This window comes from Canis lupus, chromosome 15 (assembly GCF_011100685.1).
Source record: "Canis lupus familiaris isolate Mischka breed German Shepherd chromosome 15, alternate assembly UU_Cfam_GSD_1.0, whole genome shotgun sequence".
Classification (NCBI taxonomy): Eukaryota; Metazoa; Chordata; class Mammalia; order Carnivora; family Canidae; genus Canis; species Canis lupus.
The window spans coordinates 40,391,669-40,414,316 of NC_049236.1; the positions used below are offsets into that span (position 1 = coordinate 40,391,669).

The window sequence follows — 22,648 nt, forward strand, 5'->3', positions numbered from 1 at the left end:
TTTAGGACCCTGAATATATCCTGCCAGCCCTTTCTGGCCTGCCAGGTCTCTGCAGAGGTCTGCTGTTACCCTAATACTCCTCCCCATAAAAGTCAGGGATTTCTTGTCTCTTGCTGCTTTAAGGATCTTCTCTTTATCTTTGGAATTTGCAAGCTTAACTATTAAATGTCGAGGTGTGGAACGGTTTTTATTGATTTTAGGGGGGGATCTCTCTATTTCCTGGATCTAAATGCCTGTTTCCCTTCCCAGATTAGGAAAGTTTTCAGCTATGATTTGTCCAAATACATATTCTGGCCCTCTGTCCCTTTCGGTGCCCTCAGGAACCCCAATTAAACGTAGGTTTTTCTTCCTCAGGCTGTCTTATATCTATCTTCATGGTCTTATAATTGTTTGTCTCTTTTTTCCTCAGTTTCCCCTTTTGCCATCAACTTGTCTTCTATGTCACTCACTCGTTCTTCCACCTCGTTAACCCTTGTCGTTAGGACTTCTAGTTTGGATTGCATCTCAAACGATTGATTTTTAATTTCTACCTGATTGGATCTAAATTCTGCAGTCATGAAGTCTCTTGAGTCCTTTATGCTTTTTTCTAGAGCCCCCAGTAGCTGTATAATAGTGCTTCTCAATTGGCTTTCTGACATTGAATTGTAATCCAGATTTTGTAACTCTGTGGGAGAGAGGACTGTTTCTGATTCTTTCTTTTGAGGTGAGGTTTTCCTTCTAGTCATCTTGCTCAGTGCAGAGTGGCCAAAAACAAGTTCTTTTGGGAAAAGGAGAAAAAGAGAGGAGAGAAAGAAGGAAAGAAAAGAGAAAAAGAAAAAAGAAAAAAAGGAAGAAAAAGAGATAGAAAAAGAAAGAAAGGGGAAAAAAGGGTTGGGGGAAGCAAACAAATCAAAAAGCAAAAAACAAAAAACAAAAAACAAAAAACAAAAAAAAAAAACAAAAAAAAAAACAAAAAAACACTGGGGATGTATCTTCTGATTCTGTATACCTTAAGTCCCTTGACTTCCCCTGGAACTTGTCCGTCTAGCTGGTCTTCTGGGGGGGGGGGGGTCTGTTGTGTTGATTTTCAGGTGTTAGCACTTGGGGGAGGTGCTCTGCCCCCGGCCTGGTGCAGGGCTCAGTGGGTGTTGTTTACCCCGTGAGGCCCCAGGAGGAACAACCGCAGTGGCGGGGCCAGCTCTGGAGCCCTGGAGTCAGCCCCCGCAGTAACTCCAGAGCTCTCCGTCTGCAGGGCCTGGAGGCTCCGGGGCGGGGCCGCTGATCTGCTCAGCTCGGGGCAGGAGCGTCCTTGCTGTCCTGGGCCCTCCCGGCCTCTGCCTGTCCCCAGGGGAGGCCGGATCCTGGGCTGTGTCCCGGCGCCCTGTGCTCCGGAGCCTGCGCTGTTGGATTCGTGCTCCCGCCCCGCAGCCCCCTCCGCACTGAGCCTCTTCCTCTGCCCGAGCCCCTCCGAGCTGCTCCGGGTCCCGCCGTGCGCGCTGCAGCCCTTAGGGAGCTTGGCACGCTCTCCCGGGGCGCAGGTGTCTGTTAGTGTCCCAGGGAGCCCGAGGGCATCCCTGCCCTCCTGGGGTCCTGCTCCAACTCCCTGGGAGCCCCTTTCCGCCCGGGAAGGTTGGTGCAGCTCCTGCTTCTCCGGGACAGGGCTCTCCTGTCCTGGGGACACTCGCCCCGGCCTTAGCCCGGCTCCTTGCGGGGCCCCTCCCCCTTAGAAGCCTTTTGTTCCTTTATTTCTTTTTTCCCGTCTTCCTACCTTGATAGAAGCGCGAACTCTTCTCACTGTAGCATTCCAGGTGTTCTCTCTTTAAATCTCAGGCCGAATTCGTAGATTTTCAGGATAATTTGAAGGTTATCTAGGTAATTTGGTGGGGACAGGTGATTTGGAGACCTTACTCTTCTGCCATCTTGCCCCTCCTCCAAGATTTTATTTTTTTTAAGATTTTATTTATTCATGAGAGACACACAGAGAGGGGCAGAGACACAAGCAGAGGGAGAAGCAGGCTCCCAGCAGGGAGCCCAAAGTGGGAATCTATCAGGACCTGAGCTGAAGGCAGATGCTCAACCACGGAGGCACTTAGGAGTCTGAAAGATTTTATTCATCTATTTGAGAGAGAAGAGGGAGCATGAGCAGGGGGCCCATGACGTGAGGTAGGGGTTGATCCCAGTACCCCGAGATCAGGACCTGAGCCCCCAGGCACCCCTCCCACCATTTCCTTCTGATTCTGAGTGACAGGAAAGTGGTAGGTATCCAAAGCATTGTTTAAGCTAACCCTCAAGGGACACCTCAAGATGGTGCTAGGGTTAATTTCGGGCTTTTCCCAGCTCTGTATTTCAGCCTGGAGGCCTCCGCTGAGCCCCCGACTCCTACATCCAACTGCCCATCCCGTTGTCCTCACCCAAATCCCCTCTTTTCCCTCCAGAGTTGATCCCTCCAGTTTCCCCTGAGGCAGCTGCTCAGGCTGGAAACCTTAGCTTTACCCTTGACTCTTCTGTTTCTCTCCCTGTCTGTCTCCAGCGTTTGAGCACTTCTCACATATCTCCAAGTCCCCCTTTGGTCCATGACCCCAGCAGCCCCCACTTGGGGGCTCTCTAGCTGGTCTCCTGGCTCCCACGTTTAGACTCCTCACAACAGCTCATGTGCGTGTCTTACGTGTGAGCCAGCCCCTGTGTCAGAATAAAAGGTCGTGTCTTCCTGTGACCTCTGCTTCTGGCCCCAGCAACATGTATGACCTTGTCTCCTCCCTGCTTACTCTGCCCGTCCTGCTCCAGGCTGGCCTTCCCTGTGTTCCCCAAATGTGCTGGGCATGCTCTCACTCCAGGGCTTTTTATTTGCCTGTCTCTCTGCCTGGAATAGCTTCCCCATGGCCTCTGCATGGCTTGCTCCCTTACCTCCTTCGTGTCTCTGTTCAGATGTTACTTTTCTAATACAAGGCTTCCACGGTCACTCAGTTTTAGAATTGTAACCTGTTCCTGCCACCTGACAATTTCCTGTCTCCTTGCCTGCTCTGTGTTTCTCTGTGGTACTTATTACCCTAAAATATGCTGTTTTTAATTTATTTAATATTATATGTCTTCTCCATTGGAATATAGGCCCATGAGGGCAAAAACTTTTGGCTATTTTTTTTTTACTCTTACTATTTCCCTGTGTCTGGAACAGGGCCTAGCACATAGTAGGCTCTCAGTAAATTGTTGTTATTATTTTCAGAACAAATAACATTATTTGCTGACATTGTTAGATTTGAGGTCAACCTATACATAAAAATACTGACATTGGGGATGCCTGGGGAGCTCATTGGTTGAGAGTCTGCCTTCAGCTCAGGTCGTGATCCCAGAATCCTGGGATTGAGTCCTGCGTGGGGCTCCCTGCAGGGAGCCTGCTTCTCCCTCTGCCTGTGTCTCTGCCTCTCTCTGTGTACCTCATGAATAAATAAATAAAATCTTTTTAAACATTAATAATAATAGTAAACAACTTAATTTAGCATTAAGTCAACTAGTAATCACTAAACTAATGAAGTAGTTGATTTATTATTACTGCTATTACTATTACCATTTATTGTTATTATTAAAATACACAGGAAATTCTTTATTATTTTAGAAATAAGTTTCAGAATCCAGAAGTTCTAAAAATGATAAAAGGGTAGTTGTTGATCACTTGACATATGATTGTGTAACTCTGCAGTCAAGTGGAGGTTGAGAGTGCATGTGTGGCACCCCTGGCACTCTCTCCTCCAGGACTCTGCTAGCCTTAAAGCTAATCGTGGAATATATGCACTGAGAAGGGGGTGATTCATAGTGAAATTAACCAAACAGCCAGAGCAGTGAAAGATTCTGCGTCCAGGTAATTTGCAATGAATTAAAGCTCTCTTTTTCTCTAATGTCTTGTTAAAATTTAATTTATACATCTGAAGAAATAAATACATGTGATGACTCTATAAATACATGGCTGCTCATATATTTGGAGCAGAGATACCAATGTTGTCAGAGTCATGCTTTAACTGGAAATCCCGCAATCTCTACTTCCTGAGACACAACCAAGAAAAGAGAAAGTAAACTAAAAATGGAGAAAGGAGCATAGGAAGTGGGAAAACTATATAGTTATGGACAACACAAAGCACTTACTATGTGCTGGAAGCTAGACTACTAGGCGTTTCCATGTTTTATCTAACAAGCATTTCAGAGTCACCAAAATGGATGATGTATAGTCTACACATGTACTATTCTTACAAATACACTTAAGGGGTATTTTCATTTATTTCAGGTACAGGTGAACACCTTAGGTGTTCCAATTCTCACCAACACCAGACTAGAAATACAGAAAGTTACTCAGGCAAGAATTCTGACAAGGGCAGAAAATACAAGCCATAGCAAGGGAAAAGAAAGAAAAAAACATACGTAAGAACTCTCAAAGAAGCACCATCCAAGACCTTTTTGTGTGAGAAGCAATCAGCTTACTGTCCTCAGCCCTTCTCTGATGACATCCCCAGCTCAGCACACACATTCATAGTCCTCTCTTACCCTCTAAAGCCTTGCAGGTTTCATTATGAAGGCAACTGAGTGTGTAATATAGTTTGGAAAGGTTTTCATCAGAATATGCAAAAAATAAAAAAGTAAGTCCTTAAGAAGCAAGTATCACATAAGTGACAAATGACAGACTAGTAACTATAATGTAGTTTTGACCAGTTCATAACGAAACTATCTGCTGGCTTTTGAAATTACTCAATTTAAGATATTTTCATGACCCTACAATACGCATCTTTATAGCTACATAAATTATTTTCAACTATTTAAAATTTTGGCCATACTGGTCTTGCCAAAAAAAAAAAAAAAAAAAAAAAACCATTTAAACATGAATCAGTAATACTTTCCATTGATTGAATATAAAGACCTTGAGAGCTAGATTGGTTTTTAACTTATGTTCAGTACGGCCTCTAATTTTTAAATAATATTGTTATAGGTCACATACCCTGTTGTCCAACCCTAACTGAAGAAGTAGCTCTATAAGGGGTGTCTATTTTCTAGATTTTATGATGTGTATTTACTCTTTTTTGTTTTGGGGGGGTTATGTATTTACTCTTATGTAGTATGTACTTTAAAAATAAAATCTGTTTGATAAAAATATTCTACGTTTGGGGGCACCAGAGTGACTTAGTTAAGCATCTCTTGATCTCAGGGTCATGAGTTCAAGCCCTACATTGGGCTCCCAGAGTAGAGCCCCCTTTCAAAAAAAAAAAAAAAGTATTCTGAATCCCAACAAAATATTATGCTTCTTATTGACTGGCTAAGGGGCACTTCCTAGTTTTCATCTTATTTCTTCTTGAAAAATAAATCCTTCAGAGATGGAATGAATAGGTTGGACTTTTCTTGCTCCTTATCATACCATTTAAATCCTATGCTTCTTCACTAGGGACCAAAGAACATCTCAATATGGTTGTCACAAACAAAAGGTGCCAACAAAGAGTATATCCCAGGAGGAAACTAAAAGTTATAACCATCCTTTTTACCCAGCCATACCAATAAGAATCTGCTATTTCATTATACTCTGAACAGTGAAAACCACAGTGTTTTATTCCAAAAAGTGAACCAGAAAATACGGCTTGCATCAGACCAAGCCCACATGCACTGACTAGGTAGACAGGATCAAAATAGAAGTACTCATAGCTTCTTGTGGAAATGTACCTAAGATTAGAAAGCTTTTCAACAGTCACAGATTTTAACTCACAATTTGTGGCATCCAGTTTGGAAACATATTTTCTACCACTTTTATCAGAACAAACCATCCATGATTTCTATCTCAACTGCCTGATGAGAAATCAAACCTTTTCCAGAAAGCACTCATCTGAAGGTCTCTTGCTGGCTGTCAGGCCCTCTGCTTATGTGCCCTTTGTGGTTGCATCCTGCTCAAAGCCTCACTGTCCATCTGTGTGTATCTTCAACATTTACAAAATGTTCACAGATACCATGGATTCCAGTGATGTCCTTGTATACTTTGCCTTATTTTTCAAAAGGTTAATATTAATCATATTTTGACTCCAAGGCTGCTCCTCTTTTGAGTCCCATTTTTTTCAGTGTCCAAACCAAAATAACATTGGCATGTCACCAGCTACGAAGACCTGTGGGACAAAAATGCAAAGTGAGGCACATAGACAAAAGTGTGTCAACACAAAAGACAGAAAGGATAAACTGGATAATCAAAAATTGTATTTTGAAAAGGGTGTCTCACCAGTCAAATCTAATTTTCCTTGAAAATTACATAATTAACTTTAATGATAGAGTGTATTTGTAACAGTAAAAATATAGTTTATTAAAACATCTGTCCTGATCTGTGGTTAACCGGTATTTTTCAGATAAAATGTGTGACTGTACCACAGGATTTCTTATTGAAAATCACACCAATTTCTTTTAGTTTTTGACTCCAAGAGCCTGTGGCTTCTATACACAAAATTTGATACCTTGACCATATAAATTATCTTACTATAGCAAACTATAGTCCTTGCTGAAAGTTTAAAGTCCTACAATCAGTATTTTACCTAATTCTGTAGTTAGCAGAAGTCTTGGATAAGAGAATTCAAAAGTTTGGAAGGACTTTTTAAGGTCAATGAGTCTAATACCCTTTCTCAGTCACGTAAAAGAAAAACAGTGGTCTGAAGAAGAAAGGAGGTAATGTGCCCAAACGCTACAGCTTGCTGGCTGGAAGAAGAGTCATAATTCCAGCCTAGGGAATTTTAACCAATGTATGTTCACTCTTTTAATCTAAATGTGGTCTTAATTTTCATGTTTTTCCAATCCCTTTGTCTAGTTTTCCTTTCCAGCTTACCATCTCTCATTTTAGAGAAGACGCTTGTTCTTTTTCTCGATTTATACCCTTTCTGGGGAATCTCCTAGAGCTGGGTTTTCCCTGAACTGTAACCCCTGCACTTCCATATACACATGCATACACATGTGTGCAGATGCACTCACACACATACACACACACACACACACACACACACACACTCACACTTTCCCTTCCCTCTTAGGACCCTCCATTTACCAGATGGCTGGGTGAGTTAAGGATGCATCTGATGCACTAATGGAAAAACAAGAGTATCAAAACCTTAGGAGTTCCCAGGAAGGTTTCATTACTTCTGTATTTATGAATGCTCTCATTTAGAAAATACAACAGTCCATAAACAATGAGATTACAAAATCTTACCATCAGAATCAGTCCTAGAGATGCCGAGGTCCAGGGATGTTGTGATTTGCCCAGCATCCCTTACCAAGCTGGCAATTAGAAGCAGCAAGCCCTGTTGCCACAGAATTATCCACTCCCACATAGACAGTGAGATTTTTAAAATAGTAAAATGGGACTTTGTGCATTTCTTTCTTGCCCTGAAAGGACACAACTGTTTGTTTACAATGTTTTCATTGTTGAGTAACAGTTAATGAAATTATTTTCACTCATGACTCGATTACCTATTTCCTTATACTTATGGATTTTATAGCATCAACAGGGTTTTTTTGTTAAATATATGAAATTTATTTTACAGCTCTATGAAAAAGTTGCGCTTCTTCTGACAAATTTAGGTAAGTGAGACCCTTCTTATTTCATGGCACAATATTGTAGTCTGGGAATTATCTTTTTAAAGATGTCTCTGAAACACTGCTGAAAAGAAATATATTCTTTTTATTTTGAATTGCATACATTAGTTCTTTGCCTTCAACAGGACATTTTCAATACATCTAGTAACTGGGGGATCATTCCTATTTAAAGCTTTCAAACCAGTCATAAACATTATCTCTCAGGAGCTAATGTAATTTAAAGCAGGTTTTCTCTTCATGCACAAAAAATATAGTAGCACAAAAGGAGTGAATAAAATGCCCAGAGCCATTTAGAGTTCATTTGCTATCACCTATAATTTTTATTTAATTAGAGATGGATCAGGTTTTCGTGGCACATGAATCCACAGCAAGGTTAATTGCTTTGAAGACTGGGGGCCTTTTGCCAGGAATGTAGGCCACCTAACCATTACTGACATTTATAGAAATAACATTCATCTGGACAAGTCACCCCTGAGAACACTTCTCTGACTTCATAAAGCATTAGAACAATCTGGTAGCTGACTGTACCCTGCACATTTTCCACATTTTCAAGATGTAGAGATTGTCCCAATTTTATTAATGAAACATTAGTCATTTTACTCTATGCAAGTTGAGAAAATTACATGCTCCCACACACATACACCTATTGTAGCACGTTCCCATAGGTAGCTTGTCTGGAGGGGGAAGAAATCACAAAAGTGCCTTTATTTATAATAATCATTATAATACAAGATGCCATTGATTGAGCTTTTCTATCTGCCAGATACAGAGCTAGCTAGGTACCAGGCATGTCTCTTTTAGTGTCATTAAAATCCTCCATCATTACCACCCCTTGCCCAAAAAGACAGAAAGAGGCTTATATCCACAGAAGAGGTAACTGCCTTGGCAGATTGTGTCCAGTGGCACCTTGATCCAGGCTGGCAAAGGTGCCAGGGAGATACAGCCCTGACCCATCTGTGGCTGGGATGCCTGGGCACCCACCCAGCTGCCTGACAACCTGAGAGACCTTCCTGTGTAACCAATAGTTCAGTAGCAGAAGTGAAGTAAAACTAAAACCCTTTAAAGATACTTTGTCTTTTTTTTCCTTCAACAGCCTTGTTAAATATGATTCTCCCTCCCCTTCTCAGATATGCTCGCAGCAAGCATTTTGAGTGATAATTAGCGGAAAGGGAATTGATGGGGTAAAATAGTAAAAAGCAGTTAGAAGCTTAGGAAATGTGGAAACAGAGAACATACGATGGCATTAAATACATTTTCTTTGGTGTTGCTTGGGTTGAGGATACAGTTCCTGGGGAAGGAAAGGTAGGTGCATTTGATGTGAGGTGTCAAGTTGTACGTTTGATTCATATTTTGATTCCTAACACTGTCCAAAGAGCATTTGCTTTATGGAAGTCAAAATACAAGGAGATGAGAATTGGTGCCTGACTGAGGTCAGGATACTGTAAGATACAGATGGTGATATACAATTAAAGCTCTAAAATGAGGTCATCCCCTTGGTATTTGTCTATAAGAATGAAAAATGATGGATGAGGGTGACAGGCACAGAAGTCAGAGAGTCTCAGCATTCTGAGAGGGGGTCTGCCTCCCTCTTATGCAGCAGCACCAGGCATTTCACCAGAATAGAATTTGAGAAGAAGGAATTAATAAGGAGCCGGGAGGGGACCTGACCCCACCCAGGCCCTACCCCACAGGTGGAAATTAAGGGCAAAAGGGAATGAGGCCCCTTCAGCCTGGCTGTCTCCTCCAGGCTCTTTGAACACCCCATCACAGCAGAACAAACCAGATATTCCGTACCCTCCGACACATCAGTCAGTGCTGCTCCCTGCACCCTTGTTGGGACTGTTCTGCAAGCTTGAGGATCCCATGGGTGGTCCATTCCATCACATGCCATACATAGGCAAACTGGGGTCTCCTGTGGCTCCCTTAGGACACCTCTGCTCCCACCCTATGTGTACAAGGAGTGGGGCAGAGGGAGCTGAGGAGGGGTCAAGTGCAACCTTGCAAGCTCTACTCCCCTTTTGTCCACAGAACAGCCTCGCACAGAGTCAGAGTGGGAGAACAGCTTCACCCTGAAGATGTTTCTCTTTCAGTTTGTCAATCTGAACAGCTCCACATTTTACATCGCATTCTTCCTTGGAAGGTAAGGACCTGGTCTCTCCATGGTTCTGCAGGCCAGGGACAGAGCACTCAGTGGTCGCTGATGAGGGTGACAGAGGAGCACCTCCTTTAGAGTGATCTATAAAAGGGTAAAAAGAGATCAGCCTCCTCCTCTCCCTTCCCATTCCCCTCCTGGAGAACGGTGGCTCCACTCACAAGTGACCTATGCACCATTTCTTGCTAAGGTTCACAGAGGAAAAGCATTTGCACAAGTGAAGGATGGATTTTAAAACCTGTGGGCTCCCTCTGCACCTGAGTTAGGCCCCTGGATCTCACATCTATATGAGCAGGGGGCCTAATGGGGAGGGTGGCCTGCAGTGTGTCCTGGACATCTGCCTTCACACAGAGGGAAGGATATCCAGACAGGAAAGGGCTGACACAGGATGCCAGAGGAGAGTGGGCAGCTTCTGAATCCAGCAGTGCTAGGATTGGGAAAGGCTCCTGTGTTAAGTAGTCAATGTCCTATAAATTCCTTTGCACTGGGAAATATTTTGTGAGATAAGAACCAGAAACAGGTGACTTTTGGGTTTTGATGGGACAGATACAGTCGCTTCCCTCAGTATCAAGCTACGTCAGTGTGGACTTCTAGTCAAAGAGTAAAGCTGTTTTTTTTTTTTTAACTATTATTCAAAAAGATCAGAATGTGTTTCAGTCCAACATGCTGTGTGTTACACAGGCCAGAGCACTTATTTAACAGAAAATGTTCAGAGTCACATGCAAGCAGCAAGAGCTGGCCTCTGTGGTCAGCAGCCCAGACAGTTCAGAAGGAAAATTTTCCCTGGAGAATTCCAGGAGCTGCAGTACGTACAACAGCCCTGGAGTTTCCTGATTCTCTCAGACCTGACTACACCAGTCCTTTTCACTGGATGGTGTGCCAATCTGAGCATAATAGTCAACAAGAGCTTAGACCTACAGATACTAATGGTTTGTTTTTCTGTGTGTTGAAGATTTACAGGACACCCAGGTGCCTACTTGAGGCTGATAAACAGATGGAGACTAGAAGAGGTCTGTATCCTTCCATCACTCCTTATTTTCTACCCCATTGCAGTAAATAGCCTCGGGCAACTTTGTGCAGATTAGAAACCAGACACTCTTTCTTCCTCTCCATTGATTCTGGAATCTCTGTGTTTGCTTACCTTGCAGTGCCACCCTAGTGGATGCCTTATTGATCTCTGTATGCAAATGGGTATTATAATGGTGCTAAAGCAGACCTGGAATAATTTCATGGAACTTGGCTACCCGTAAGTACCATAGACCTCTACCATTGAGATGCAGCATTGCTCATTATTGGCTTTTCTAGGTGTGGCAAGTAAGATAAGCAATGCAGACTCAGCAGTTAGGCCAGTACAGGTGCCTAGAGCTCAGTGTTCATGCTCAGTGACTCAAAGGCAGTCATGAAAGTAATAAACGTTGGCTCTTTAGGAAGATTCAGTATAAGGAGTATCAACAGATAGTGAATATTCTTTTAAACAAAGTCTCCATGGGGCCCTAAATATTGAACACTTGCTTGCAGCTTCTTTAAATAATGCCTCCGACCCTGAGGCTCTAGCACTGCGAGGCTCTCACTAGTTATGACCCATTAACTAGATAGAGCTCTACTCCCCCACCCCCATGATAAATCAGGATTGGTAATTTTTTTAAATGACCTTAAATTCAAACTGTACAGGAAAGGAACTTATGGAAAAGAGGAAAGTTTAGAGATGCAGAAAAGAAGCTGGAGTCAACATATCTTAACCAGCAAAATTATGATCATCTAGTTGATAATAGTTTAAGTTGATGACAACAGGCAAAAAGTTGAATCATTTTTGTAAAGGTAACCTTGACTTCTGCTCTGTTTGTTTAGCTCTGGTCAGTGAAGTTTTAAAGAAACATAAATCAGCAACTTCTATTTCTGCTTTAATTCCACACCTACTGGTTTTCATGTCAGCTTGGTTAGAGAACTCTAGGTTTCAAGGAGGACCACTCATCCAAAACAATTAGCTAGAACTTGGTTCACTTCGAAAAAGTCACCTCTTAGCTCTCAAAACCTATGCCAGCAATTTTCCATTCTTAGATTTATTTCTAGAAAATGTTTTCCAAGTGCCTGCTGTTTTCTATAAAGCTTTTTTATAAATGCATAAAATTTAAAAATTAGCACTACATGCTACTTTAAAGTATAAGCCATAATTTATTAAAATGTCAGAGACATCAAGAGAACATTTTATCTTCTAGTCTAATATGGATAGAGAGCAAAATTGTGAAGGAGGTCATTTGTCTTTGATACCCACCCCATTATTTCCTTTATTTCACAATTTGTTTGGGGGCTATTTTAGGCATGTCTACTCTTGGTTACCCCTCAACTTGTCCTTGTCCCCTATAGCATGCAGACCTGATCCCCACACCCATTTCCTCAACCCTGTTCCATATCATAAGATGCACTCCTGAACGTTATTGAGGATTAATGTGAGAACCTTACCAGTGTAAGATGCATTTTACCAGGAATCAGAGCCCCTGTCGAGCTCACACTAAAAGCAGGCAAGTTGTGGATGCGCAGACTTCAGTGTGCCAAAAGAGGAAGCATTTAGTGGATTTGCAGAACTTCCAGGCCCTCAGTCAGAATATGCAGGTCAGCGTCCACATGGTAAGACTGCCCATGGGTCCTGAATTAAGTCAGCTAGGCAAACCTTCCTCTACTCTGAGGTCTGGGTGTTGCCATGGTGCTACAGGATCAGTTTCTAGATGTTCTTAGTCCTCTACCCAAACTTCCAAGGAGACACGGAACATGAGACAATTTCACGAATAGTTAGAAAGTCATTCTGTTCATTTGCAAGTGCAAATGCATGAGATATAGCCATTGATATTGTCTTCCTAATCCAAGGTTTTTATTTCCTTAGCAGCCTATCCTAAATATTTTTAAACTGTGGTTCTGTATTTGAACTCTGTCTTATAACTTAGGTCTTGTGAATAGTCATCTATTTCTTTTTTAAGGAATTGATCTTGTTGTGCAGGTTAATTCAGAATTGGTGGACCAGAAGGAAAGTACGACAAGAACGCGGACCTGAAAGGAAAATAAGTTTCCCACAGTGGGAAAAGGACTACAACCTTCAACCCATGAATGCATACGGACTCTTCGATGAGTACTTAGAAATGAGTATGCAAATCTCCTGTTTTATCCTATTAATTCTAAATGCCAGTTCTAGATCCCAAGCTATATTCAGCTAGACATGCATCCTCTATCATTGAGGCAAGCAGTGTGTAGGGGTTCTCTAGCTGAATGCAGAGGAGGGAGTTTCTTACTTTAAGAAGCTCAATCCATTGAGATGTTGCCAAAAGCCTTCAACCTCTTCATGACATCGTGTCCTGTCCCTCGTAATCAATCACCAGGAAACAAAAATGGGTTGGAAAACTTGGTGAACCAAAAAAAAAAAAAAAAGGGAGTTATCACTCACAGCATGATTGAGTCATTCATTTAGCAGACATGTATTGAGCTATGCTATGTCCAAACAGATGCTATGTTTGGCACTGGAGCTACAAGAAGGAATAGGGCATGGTCCCCACTCTTAAAGAGTCCATGGGCTAGAGGGGGGAAAGCTAGAGATATAAAGGGTAAGTGCAGTAAAGTGTCGATGCTGCAGGATCCATCAGCAGCAGGTATGGGGAGCAGCCATTTCTCTTGGTGGGGATGGCAGGAAGCTGGGAACACTTAAGCTATGCTACACTTACATTTAAGGAATTAGATTTCTTTATTAATCAAACCCACGCTATTTATCTTGTACGTTGTACATGTACCCAAGCAATGTATCCAAGAGCATAGGCCATGGAAACAATACCAGGGTTCAGATCCTAACTCTATCACTTATTACTTATTAACTATGAAACCTTGGACAATCTCTATCTCAATTTTCTCACCTCTGAAGTGGGGATAATAATGAAAGTAACTACCTCAGAGGGTTTTTGTGTGGATTAAATGAGTTAATGAACAGAAGGGCTTAGAGCAATGACGAGGCTCATAGGATACACTTGGTACATGTTATTTGTATCATCATTATTATTTCCCTGTTCTTTTCTCCCAGGAGAGAGAAGTTTAAAAAATTGCTTAGCAAATATATTGAGTGTGTACCAGTTGTTGTCTTTTTAAAATTATGATTAGGCTCTGTAACATTGGGGTAAGAGTGGCTAGGGATGGGCGAGAGTGTGACTTCTGAAAGTAGTAGTTCTGGGAAAATCTGAAAATTAAAGGAGAGGTGGAATTGATGTTTAATGTTATTAGATTGCTTATGTCTTAAGTATCTAGTGATGTTTCTTGGAGGATGATATGATTTAGGAGAAGAAATCAATGTGGGCATTAATAATAAAATTTAATAAAGGAAATTCATTAAGAGAACCAACCATTTTGAGGTCTTTTATTGGACTTTCTCCCATAAAGAAGGAAATGAACAATAATGTTGGTATATTGAGTGCTTGAAAAGAAACTTTTATGTGGCTAGAATTAGTAGTGCTCCAAATACTGCAGTAGCTGCAGCAGGAAACAAATCTCAGAAGCATCACAAGCAGACTAGTGAACCCTGTTTCCTTCTGTTCTTCTCATTTTGTTTTCTTAATGACTTCCCTGCTTTGTTATTTATATTTTTAAATGTATTCATTGAAGTATAATATATAGTTCAGAAAATATATAAAGAACTGTACAGATTAATAAAATTTTACAAATTTACCAATCTCTACAGGTGAGAATTTGGCAAATTATAGCCTTCAGGCCAAATTGAGTCTACTGCCTGTTTTTGTAAATAAAGTTTTATTGGTTCACAGCTAAATCCATTTATTTACATATTATCTATAGTTGGTTTTGCCCAACCATAGACTTGAGTAGTTTTGACAGACTATCTGGCCTACCATGCCTGAAATATTTACTGTCTGGCTCCTTAAAGAAAATGTTTGCCATGTCATGTGGCCAATCAAGAAATAGAATGTTATCATTATATCATTATCAAAGAAAGCTCTTTGCTTTCTCTCCAAGTCATAACACCTTTACTAACCACTCTCTTGATTTCTAATACCATAGATTAATTTTGCCCTTTTTTTTATCTTCATGTGAATGAAATTGTACAATACGGACTGATTTATAACTGGCTTCTTTCACTCAATAACATGTGTATAAGATTCTTCTGTGTTGGTACAGGTAGTAAACTCTATTTTCATTGTGTAGAGTATTCCTAGAATGTATACCTGAAGCAAAATTATGCAGCAGGTGGAGTTTCTCTTTGATACTCACCTCCATCTTGAGGCACATGTAGGGTTTTTCTTTTCTTTTTTTTTTTTTTTTTTGCATTTCTACTCCCAGATACTCCCCAATGTTCTCTTCTTCACACAGAAGAAGAGCTTAAATTCTATCAAATAATTTTCCTAATCTACTAAAATGTTTCTTCTTTATTACTGTGGTGAATTTTGCTGATTTTTGGTGATATTGTTAAAGTTGTTACACCAACCCAGCAACTTGAGGGAAATACTTAGTCATACTTTTTTTTCTTTATTTTTTAAAAATATTTTATTTATTCATCAGAGACACAGAAAGAGAGAGAGGAAAAGACATAGGCAGAGAGAGAAACAGGCTCCATGCAGGGAGCCTGATGTGGGACTCGATCCTGGGATTCCAGTCAGCTCACAAAAACTCAGAAAGGCAATTCAGTGAGTTCAGGAATAAAATTAATGAACAGAAGGATGTCTTTATCAAAGATATTAAAATTATTAAAAAAGAACCAAGTAGAAATTCTGGAGCAGAAGAATTCAGTGAATAAGATGAAGAATGCAATAGAGAGCATGGATTAGGTGACAGAGAAGGTCAGATGGAAGAAAAAAATAAATGACTTTGAGGATATGAATATAGAAATAATTCAGAAGAGGATAGAGAACTCAGATTTTTAAAAAATGGAGCAACACTATGAGAGGTATCAGATTCAATCATAATAGCAAATATAAGGAGAGGGAGAGGGAGTCAGAGAGTTTATTTAAAGAAAAAATAGCTGAGAACTTTCTAAATCAGGGAAAGGAATTGAACATACAAGTGCACAAAGCTAATAGAACACCATGTTATCTCAATGCAAAACAGATCAACCAAACACCTTCTCCAAGACACATTATAACGAAAATGTCAAAAATCAGTAATAAAGAATCTTAAAGGCATCCAGGGGGAGAAAAAGTAACCTGCAATGGAATCCTCATTAGGCTAGCAGCAGATTTCTCAGAAACTCCACAGGCCAAGAGAGCAGCTTATTTACTGAAAGATAAAAATTACCCACTAAGAATACTTTATCTGGCAGTTATCCCTCAGATATGAAGGAGAAATTAAGGCTTTCCTATACAAACAAAAGTTAAAGGAGTACACCACCACTATACCTGCCTTGCAAGAAATGCTTAAAAGAGTTCTTCAAGCTGAAACGAAAAGATGCTGATTGGTGACTTTGGTACCATATGAAGGTACACAAAACTCTGGTAGAGGTGAAAAAATGAATTTGGAATAGAAAACTAACCTTATAATAGGATAGTGTATTAACCCTTTAACTATAGTATAAAGGTTAAAAGAAAAAAGCATTACAAATAACTATAGCTACTATACTTTATTAGTGAACTTACAGCATAAAAAGGTAAATTGTGACATCAAAAAAACATGAAAAGGGAGGAGTAAAAAGTGTGGAGGCTTTATAGGCAAATGAAGATGAGTTGTTATCAGCATAAAATGGACTGTTTTGCCTATGAGATATTTTATATAAGCCAGATGGCAACCATGAAGCAAAAATGTGGAGTTGATTCATGAAGCATAATAAAAGACTGAGCATATCACAGTGGAAAACACAAACTTAAGAGGTAGACAGAAAGGGAAAAATAAACAATATAAGTACAAAACAACCAGAAGGCATAAGGTAAGATGACAGTAGTAAATCCTTACATATCAATAGTCACTCTAAATGTAAATGAACTCAGTTCACTAATTAAAAGGTACAAAGCGACTGGATGGATTAAAAACAAGAGCCAAATATATGCTGCCATTAGGAGGCTCATTTCAGCTCTAAAGACACACATGGACTCAGCATAAAGGAATACAAGTAGAAACCAAAGGAAAGTAGGATTAGCCATACTCGTGTCAGACAAGATAGAATTCAAGGCAAAAATGGGAACAAGACAAAACTCTTATAAAATAATAAAGGGATCAATACATCAATATAATAACAGCAGGGGACTTAATACTCCACTCTCAGCAGTGAATAGATCATCCAGGTAGACAATCAACAAGGAAACATTGGAAACGAACCAAACTTTAGGCCAAGTAGGCTTAAACACATATAAAACATAGAATGTTCCCTCCAATAGCAGCCGAATACATATTTCTCTCTTATGTACATGGAATATTCTCCATGATAGATCATATGGTAGGACACAAAACAAATGAGCAAATTTAATAAGAGGACTGAAATCATACCAACTAACTATTCCAACCCCAATGGTATGAAACTCAAAATGAGGAAAGCTTTAAATCTACAAATTTTGGAAACTAAACAACACACTTCTGAACAACCAATGGATCAAAGAAATCTAAAGGAAAATAAAGTATTTCAAAAGAAATGAAAATGGAAATACAAAATGCCAAAATGTATAGGAAAGACAGTTTTTTAAAAAAAATTCCAGTACAATTAACGTACATTAGTTTCAGGTGTACAGTACAGTTCTGTACATTACTCAGTGCTCGTCTATGATGAGTGTACTTTTAATCCCCATCTATTTTACTCATCACCCTACCCACTTCCCTTCACAGGAATTGCCAGTTTGTTCTCTATATTTAAGAGTCAAGGTTTTTGGTCTTTTTTTTTTTTTCTTTGTTTTTTTTCTTAAACTCCAATATGAATTAAGTCATATGGTATTTGTTTTTCTCTGACCAATTTCACTTAGTATTAGACCCTGTAGGTCCAACCATGTTGTTGCAAATGGCAAGATTTCAGTGTTTTTATGGCTGAGTAATATTCTATTGTATATAAATACCACCCCTTCTTTATCCATTCAGTGCATCTATCAGTGGACTTTTGGGTTGCTTCCATGTCTTAGCTATTTTAAGTAATCCTGCAATAGACATAGGGGTGGGTGCATTGTTTTTTTATTTTGTGTTTTTGTAGTCTTTGGGTAAATACCCAGTAGTAGAATTACTGAATCATATGATAATTGTATTTTCAATTTTTTGAGGAACCTCCATACCGTTTTCCACAGTGACTGCACTTGTTTGCATTTCCACCAACAGTGTACAAGGGTTCCTTTCTTCCCCCACACCCTCCCTAACACTTGTTGTTTTTATTTTAGTCATTCTGATGGGTATGAGGTAATATTTCATTGTGGGTTTGATTTGCATTTCCCTGATGGCGTGATGTTCAACACCCTTCATGCGTCTATTCACCATCTGTATGTCTTTTTTAAAAAGATTTTATTTCTTTATACACAAGAGACACACAGAGACAGGCAGAGACACAGGCAGAGGGAGAAGCAGGCTCCCCACAGGGAGCCTGATGCGAGACTCGATCCCACGACCCCAGGATCATGACACAAGCCAAAGGCAGATAGATGCTCAACCACTGAGACACCCAGGGGCCCCTGTATGTCCTTTTTGGAGAAATGTTTCTTCCATGTCTTCTGCCCAATTTTTCATTGCATTAGTTGGGGGGGGGGGGTTGGTGTTGTTTTAAGTTATTTATATATTTTGGATATTAATCCCTTAGCAGGTTCATCATTTGCAAATATCTTCTCCAATTCACTAGGTTGTCTTTTTGTTTCCTTAATGGTTTCCTTTGCTGTGCAAAAGCTTTTTATTTTGATATACTCTCAGTAGTTCATTTTTGCTTTTGTTTCCCTTGCCTTAGAAGACATATCTAGAAAAATGTTACTATGGCCAATGTTGGAAAAATTACTGCCTGTGCTCTCTTTTAGGATTTTTATGGTTTCAGATCTCACATTTAGATCTTTAATCCATTTTGAGTTTATTTTTCTATATAGAGTGAGAAAGTAGTCCAATTTTATTCATTTATGTGTAGCTGTCCAATTTTCCCAGCAACATTTGTTGAAGAGATTTTTTTCACATTGCACATTCTTGTCTCCTCCATCGTAGATGACTTAACCATATAACTGTGGGCTTATTTCTGGGCTCTCTATTCTGTTCCATGATCTATGTGTCTCTTTTGCACCTGTACCATACTGTTTTGATGACTATAGCTTAGTAGTATATCTTGAAATCTGGGATTGTGATACGTCTAGTTTTGTTCTTCTGTTTCAAGATTGCTTTAGCTATTCAAGGTCTTTTGTGGTTCCATACAAATTTTTGGGTTTTTGGATTAGTTTAGTTCTATGAAAAATGATGCTGGTATTTTGATAGGGATTTCATTAAACCTGCAGATTGCCTTGGGGAGTGTGGACATTTTTATAATGTTAATTCTCCCAACCTGTGAGCATGGAATACATTTTCATTTGCATCCTCTTCAATTTTTTTGATCAATGTTTTATAGTTTTCACAGTACAGGTTTTTCACTTCCTTGGTTAAATTTATTCCTAGGTATTTTATTATTTTTTGGCGCAATTGTTAAATGGAATTGCTTTCCTAACTTCTCTTTCTTTTACTTTGTTATTAGTGTGTAGAAATACAACAGATTTATGTATATTTATATTACATTCCACAACTTTACTGAATTCATTTATCAGTTTTGGTAGCTTTTTGGTGAAGACTTTATGGTTTCCTATATATATATCATGTAATCTGCAAATAATGAAAGCTTTACTACTTTCTTAGCAATTTGGATGCCTTTTCTTTTTGTCTGCTTGCTGTGCCTAGGACTTCCAGTACTATGTTGAATAAAAGTGGTGAGAGTGGACATCCTTGTCTTGTTCCTGACCATAGGGGAAAAAGCTCTGTTTTCACCATTGAGTATGATGTTAGCTGTGGGTTTTTCAGATATGGCCTTTATTATGTTGAGATAAATTCCCTCTAAACCTACTTTGTTGAGGATTGTTTTTTTTATCATGAGTGGATGTTTTATTTGTTGAATGCCTTTTCTGCATCTATTGAAATGAACATCTGGTTTTTATCCTTTCTCTTATTGACATGATAAATCATGTTGATTGATTTATGAATATTAAACCACCCTTGTATTCTAGGAATCCCACCTGATCGTGGTGAATGATTTATTTATGTATTGTTGGATTTGGTTTGCTAATATTTTGTTGAGAATAATTGCACTTATGAGATAATAGCTTGTAGTTCTCTTTTTATGTAGTGTCTTTATCTGGTTTTGGTATCAGGGTAATGCTGGCCTCATAGAATGAATTTGGAAGTTTTCCTTTCTCTTCTGTTTTTTTGGAGTAGTTTGAGAAGAACAGGAATTAACTCTTCCTTAAATGTTTCATAGAATTCATCTGTGAAGCTATCTGTCCTGGACTTTTCATTTGGTGGAAGTTGTTTGATAACTGATTCAGTTTCGTTGCTAGTAATCAGTCTATCACATTTTCTATTTCCTCCTGATTCAGTTTTAGGAGATTATATATTTCCAGGAAATTATTTCTTCTAGCTTGTTCCATTTCTTGGCATGTAATTTTTCATAATATTCTCTTATAATCCTTTGTATCTCTGTGGTATTGGTTCTTATTTCTCCTTTTTCATTTCTGATTTTGAGTCTTTTTCTTTTTCTTTTTTTTTTTGATGAGTCTGGCAAAAAGTTTATCATTATATTGATCTTTCCAAAAAAATCATCTCCTGGTTTCATTGATCTGTTCTAATATTTTTTAAATTTTCTATTTCATTTATTTCTGCACTAATCTTTATTACTTTTTTCCTTCTACTGGTTTAGAGTTTTGTTTGTTCTTTTTTTCTAGCTCCTTTAGGTATATGGCTAGATTGTTTATTTGAGGTTTTTCTTGCTTCAACGTAGGTCTGTATTGCTATAATCTTCCCTCTTAGAACAGCTTTTGCTGCATCCCAAAGATTTTGGACCACTGTGTTTTCATTTTCATTTGTCTCCATGCATTTTTTTTTAATTTCCTCTTTGCTTTCTTGGTTGACTTATTTAATTTTTTAGTAGCATATTATTTAACTTCCATATATTTATGTTCTTTCTAGATTTTTCCTTGTGTTTGATTTCTAGTTTCATAGCATTGCAATCAGAAAAGAGTTATAATATAATTTCAGTCTTTCAAATTTGTTGAGATTTGTTTTGTGGCCTAATGTGATCTATTCTGGATAATGTTCTGTGTGCACTTGAAAAGAGTATGTATTCTGCTGTTTTAGGTTGGAATGTTCTGAATGTATCTGTTAAACCCATCTTTTCCAATGTGTCAATTCAAAGCCACTCTTTCCTTGATGATTTTCTGTTTGGAACATCTATCCATTGATGTAAATGGAGTGGTAGATTTTTCTACTATTATTTGTACTATTACTGATTACTTCCTTTATGTTTGTTAATAGCTGCTTTATATATCTGAGTGCTCCCATGTTGGGCCCATAAATATTTATAATTATTGTATCTTCTTATTGAATTGTTTATAAATATGTAGTTGTCCTTTTTTCTCTTGTTACAGTCTGGTTTCTTTTGTGTGTGTGTGTGGTTTTTTTTGTATCTATTTTTGCACGCTGCTTATTTTTTATTTTTATTAGTTTTTAAATTTATTTAAGCAGTCTGTTTTAAAGTCTATTTTGTCTGACATAAATATTGCTACCCTGCTTTTCATTTGCATGATAAATGTTTTTCCCTTTACTTTCAATCTGCATGTGTCTTTTCATCTGAAATGGATCTTTTGTAGGCAGCATATGGATGGGTCTTGCTTTTTTAATCATTCAGTCACCCTATGTCTTTTGATTGTTTAATCAGTGTACAAAGTAATTGATATTTAGGTACTTAGTGCCATTTTGTTATTGATTTTTATGGTTGTTTTGTAATTCTGTTTCTCCTCTTGCTCTCTTCTCTCACAGGTTTATGGCTTTCTTTGGTGATACACTTGTATTTCTTTCTATTTTTTTTGTATATATATATTACGGATTTTTATTCATGTTTACCACTAGGTTTATATATAGCATCTTATGCATATAGCAATCTATATTAAGTTGGTGGTTACTTAAGTTTGAACCCATTCTAAAAGTACTAAATTTTCTCCCTCTCCCCCACATTTTAGATATATAGTGTCATACTTTACATCCTTTTATTTTGTGAATATTTTGATTTTTACAGATGTACTTAATTTTACTGCTTTTGTGCTTCCTACTTTTCCTTCTTCTGGTCTTTCCTTTCCAGTCAGAGAATCCCCTTTAAAATTTCTTGTAAGACTGGTTTAGTGGTGATGAATTCCTATAAGTTTTATTTGGGAAATTCTTTATCTCTCCTTCTGTTCTGAATAACAGCCTTGGGGGATTAGTTTTCTTGGTCACAAGTTTTTCCTTGCAGCACTTTGAGTATATCATGCCACTTTCTTCTGGCCTGAAAAGTTTCTGTTGAAAAAACAACTGGATAGCCTTATGGGGTTTCCTTTGTATGTAATTTTTTTCCCCTTGCTGCTTTTAAAATTTTGTCTTTATTGCTACTTTTTGCCATTTTGATTATTATATGTCTTGTATGGACCTCCTTTGGGTTGATTTTGTTGGGGGCTTTCTGTGCCTCATAAATCTGGACTTCTATTTCCTTCCCCAGATTTGGGAAGTTTTCAGTTTCATTTCTCAACTTTTCTGCATCCTTTACTTTCTTCTCCTTCTAGAATCCCCATAATGAGACTGCTATTCTGCTTAATGATGTCACTAAATTCCCTTAATCTAGTCTCATTTTTTTAATATATTTTTTTCCTATTCAGTTTGGTTGTCTTCCAGGTTTCTGTCCTCCATGTCACTTTTGCTTCCCTTGATCTACTATGTTCATCTCCTATAGGGTATTTTTAA

The 22,648-nt window shown here is 38.8% G+C and overlaps 1 protein-coding gene across 7 annotated transcripts in view; it reads left to right on the forward strand.

Annotated features, from left to right (window-relative positions):
• Window positions 1–22,648, forward strand: part of ANO4 (anoctamin 4) — a 404,256-nt gene that overhangs the window by 354,967 nt on the left and 26,641 nt on the right. For all 7 annotated transcript variants that reach the window (XM_038558801.1, XM_038558802.1, XM_038558799.1 and 4 more), the window contains 5 exons: window positions 7,521–7,557; window positions 9,601–9,712; window positions 10,677–10,734; window positions 10,873–10,970; window positions 12,717–12,859. In XM_038558801.1, the coding sequence (XP_038414729.1) occupies window positions 7,521–7,557; window positions 9,601–9,712; window positions 10,677–10,734; window positions 10,873–10,970; window positions 12,717–12,859 (448 nt within the window). The remainder of the gene's footprint in view (window positions 1–7,520; window positions 7,558–9,600; window positions 9,713–10,676; window positions 10,735–10,872; window positions 10,971–12,716; window positions 12,860–22,648) is intronic.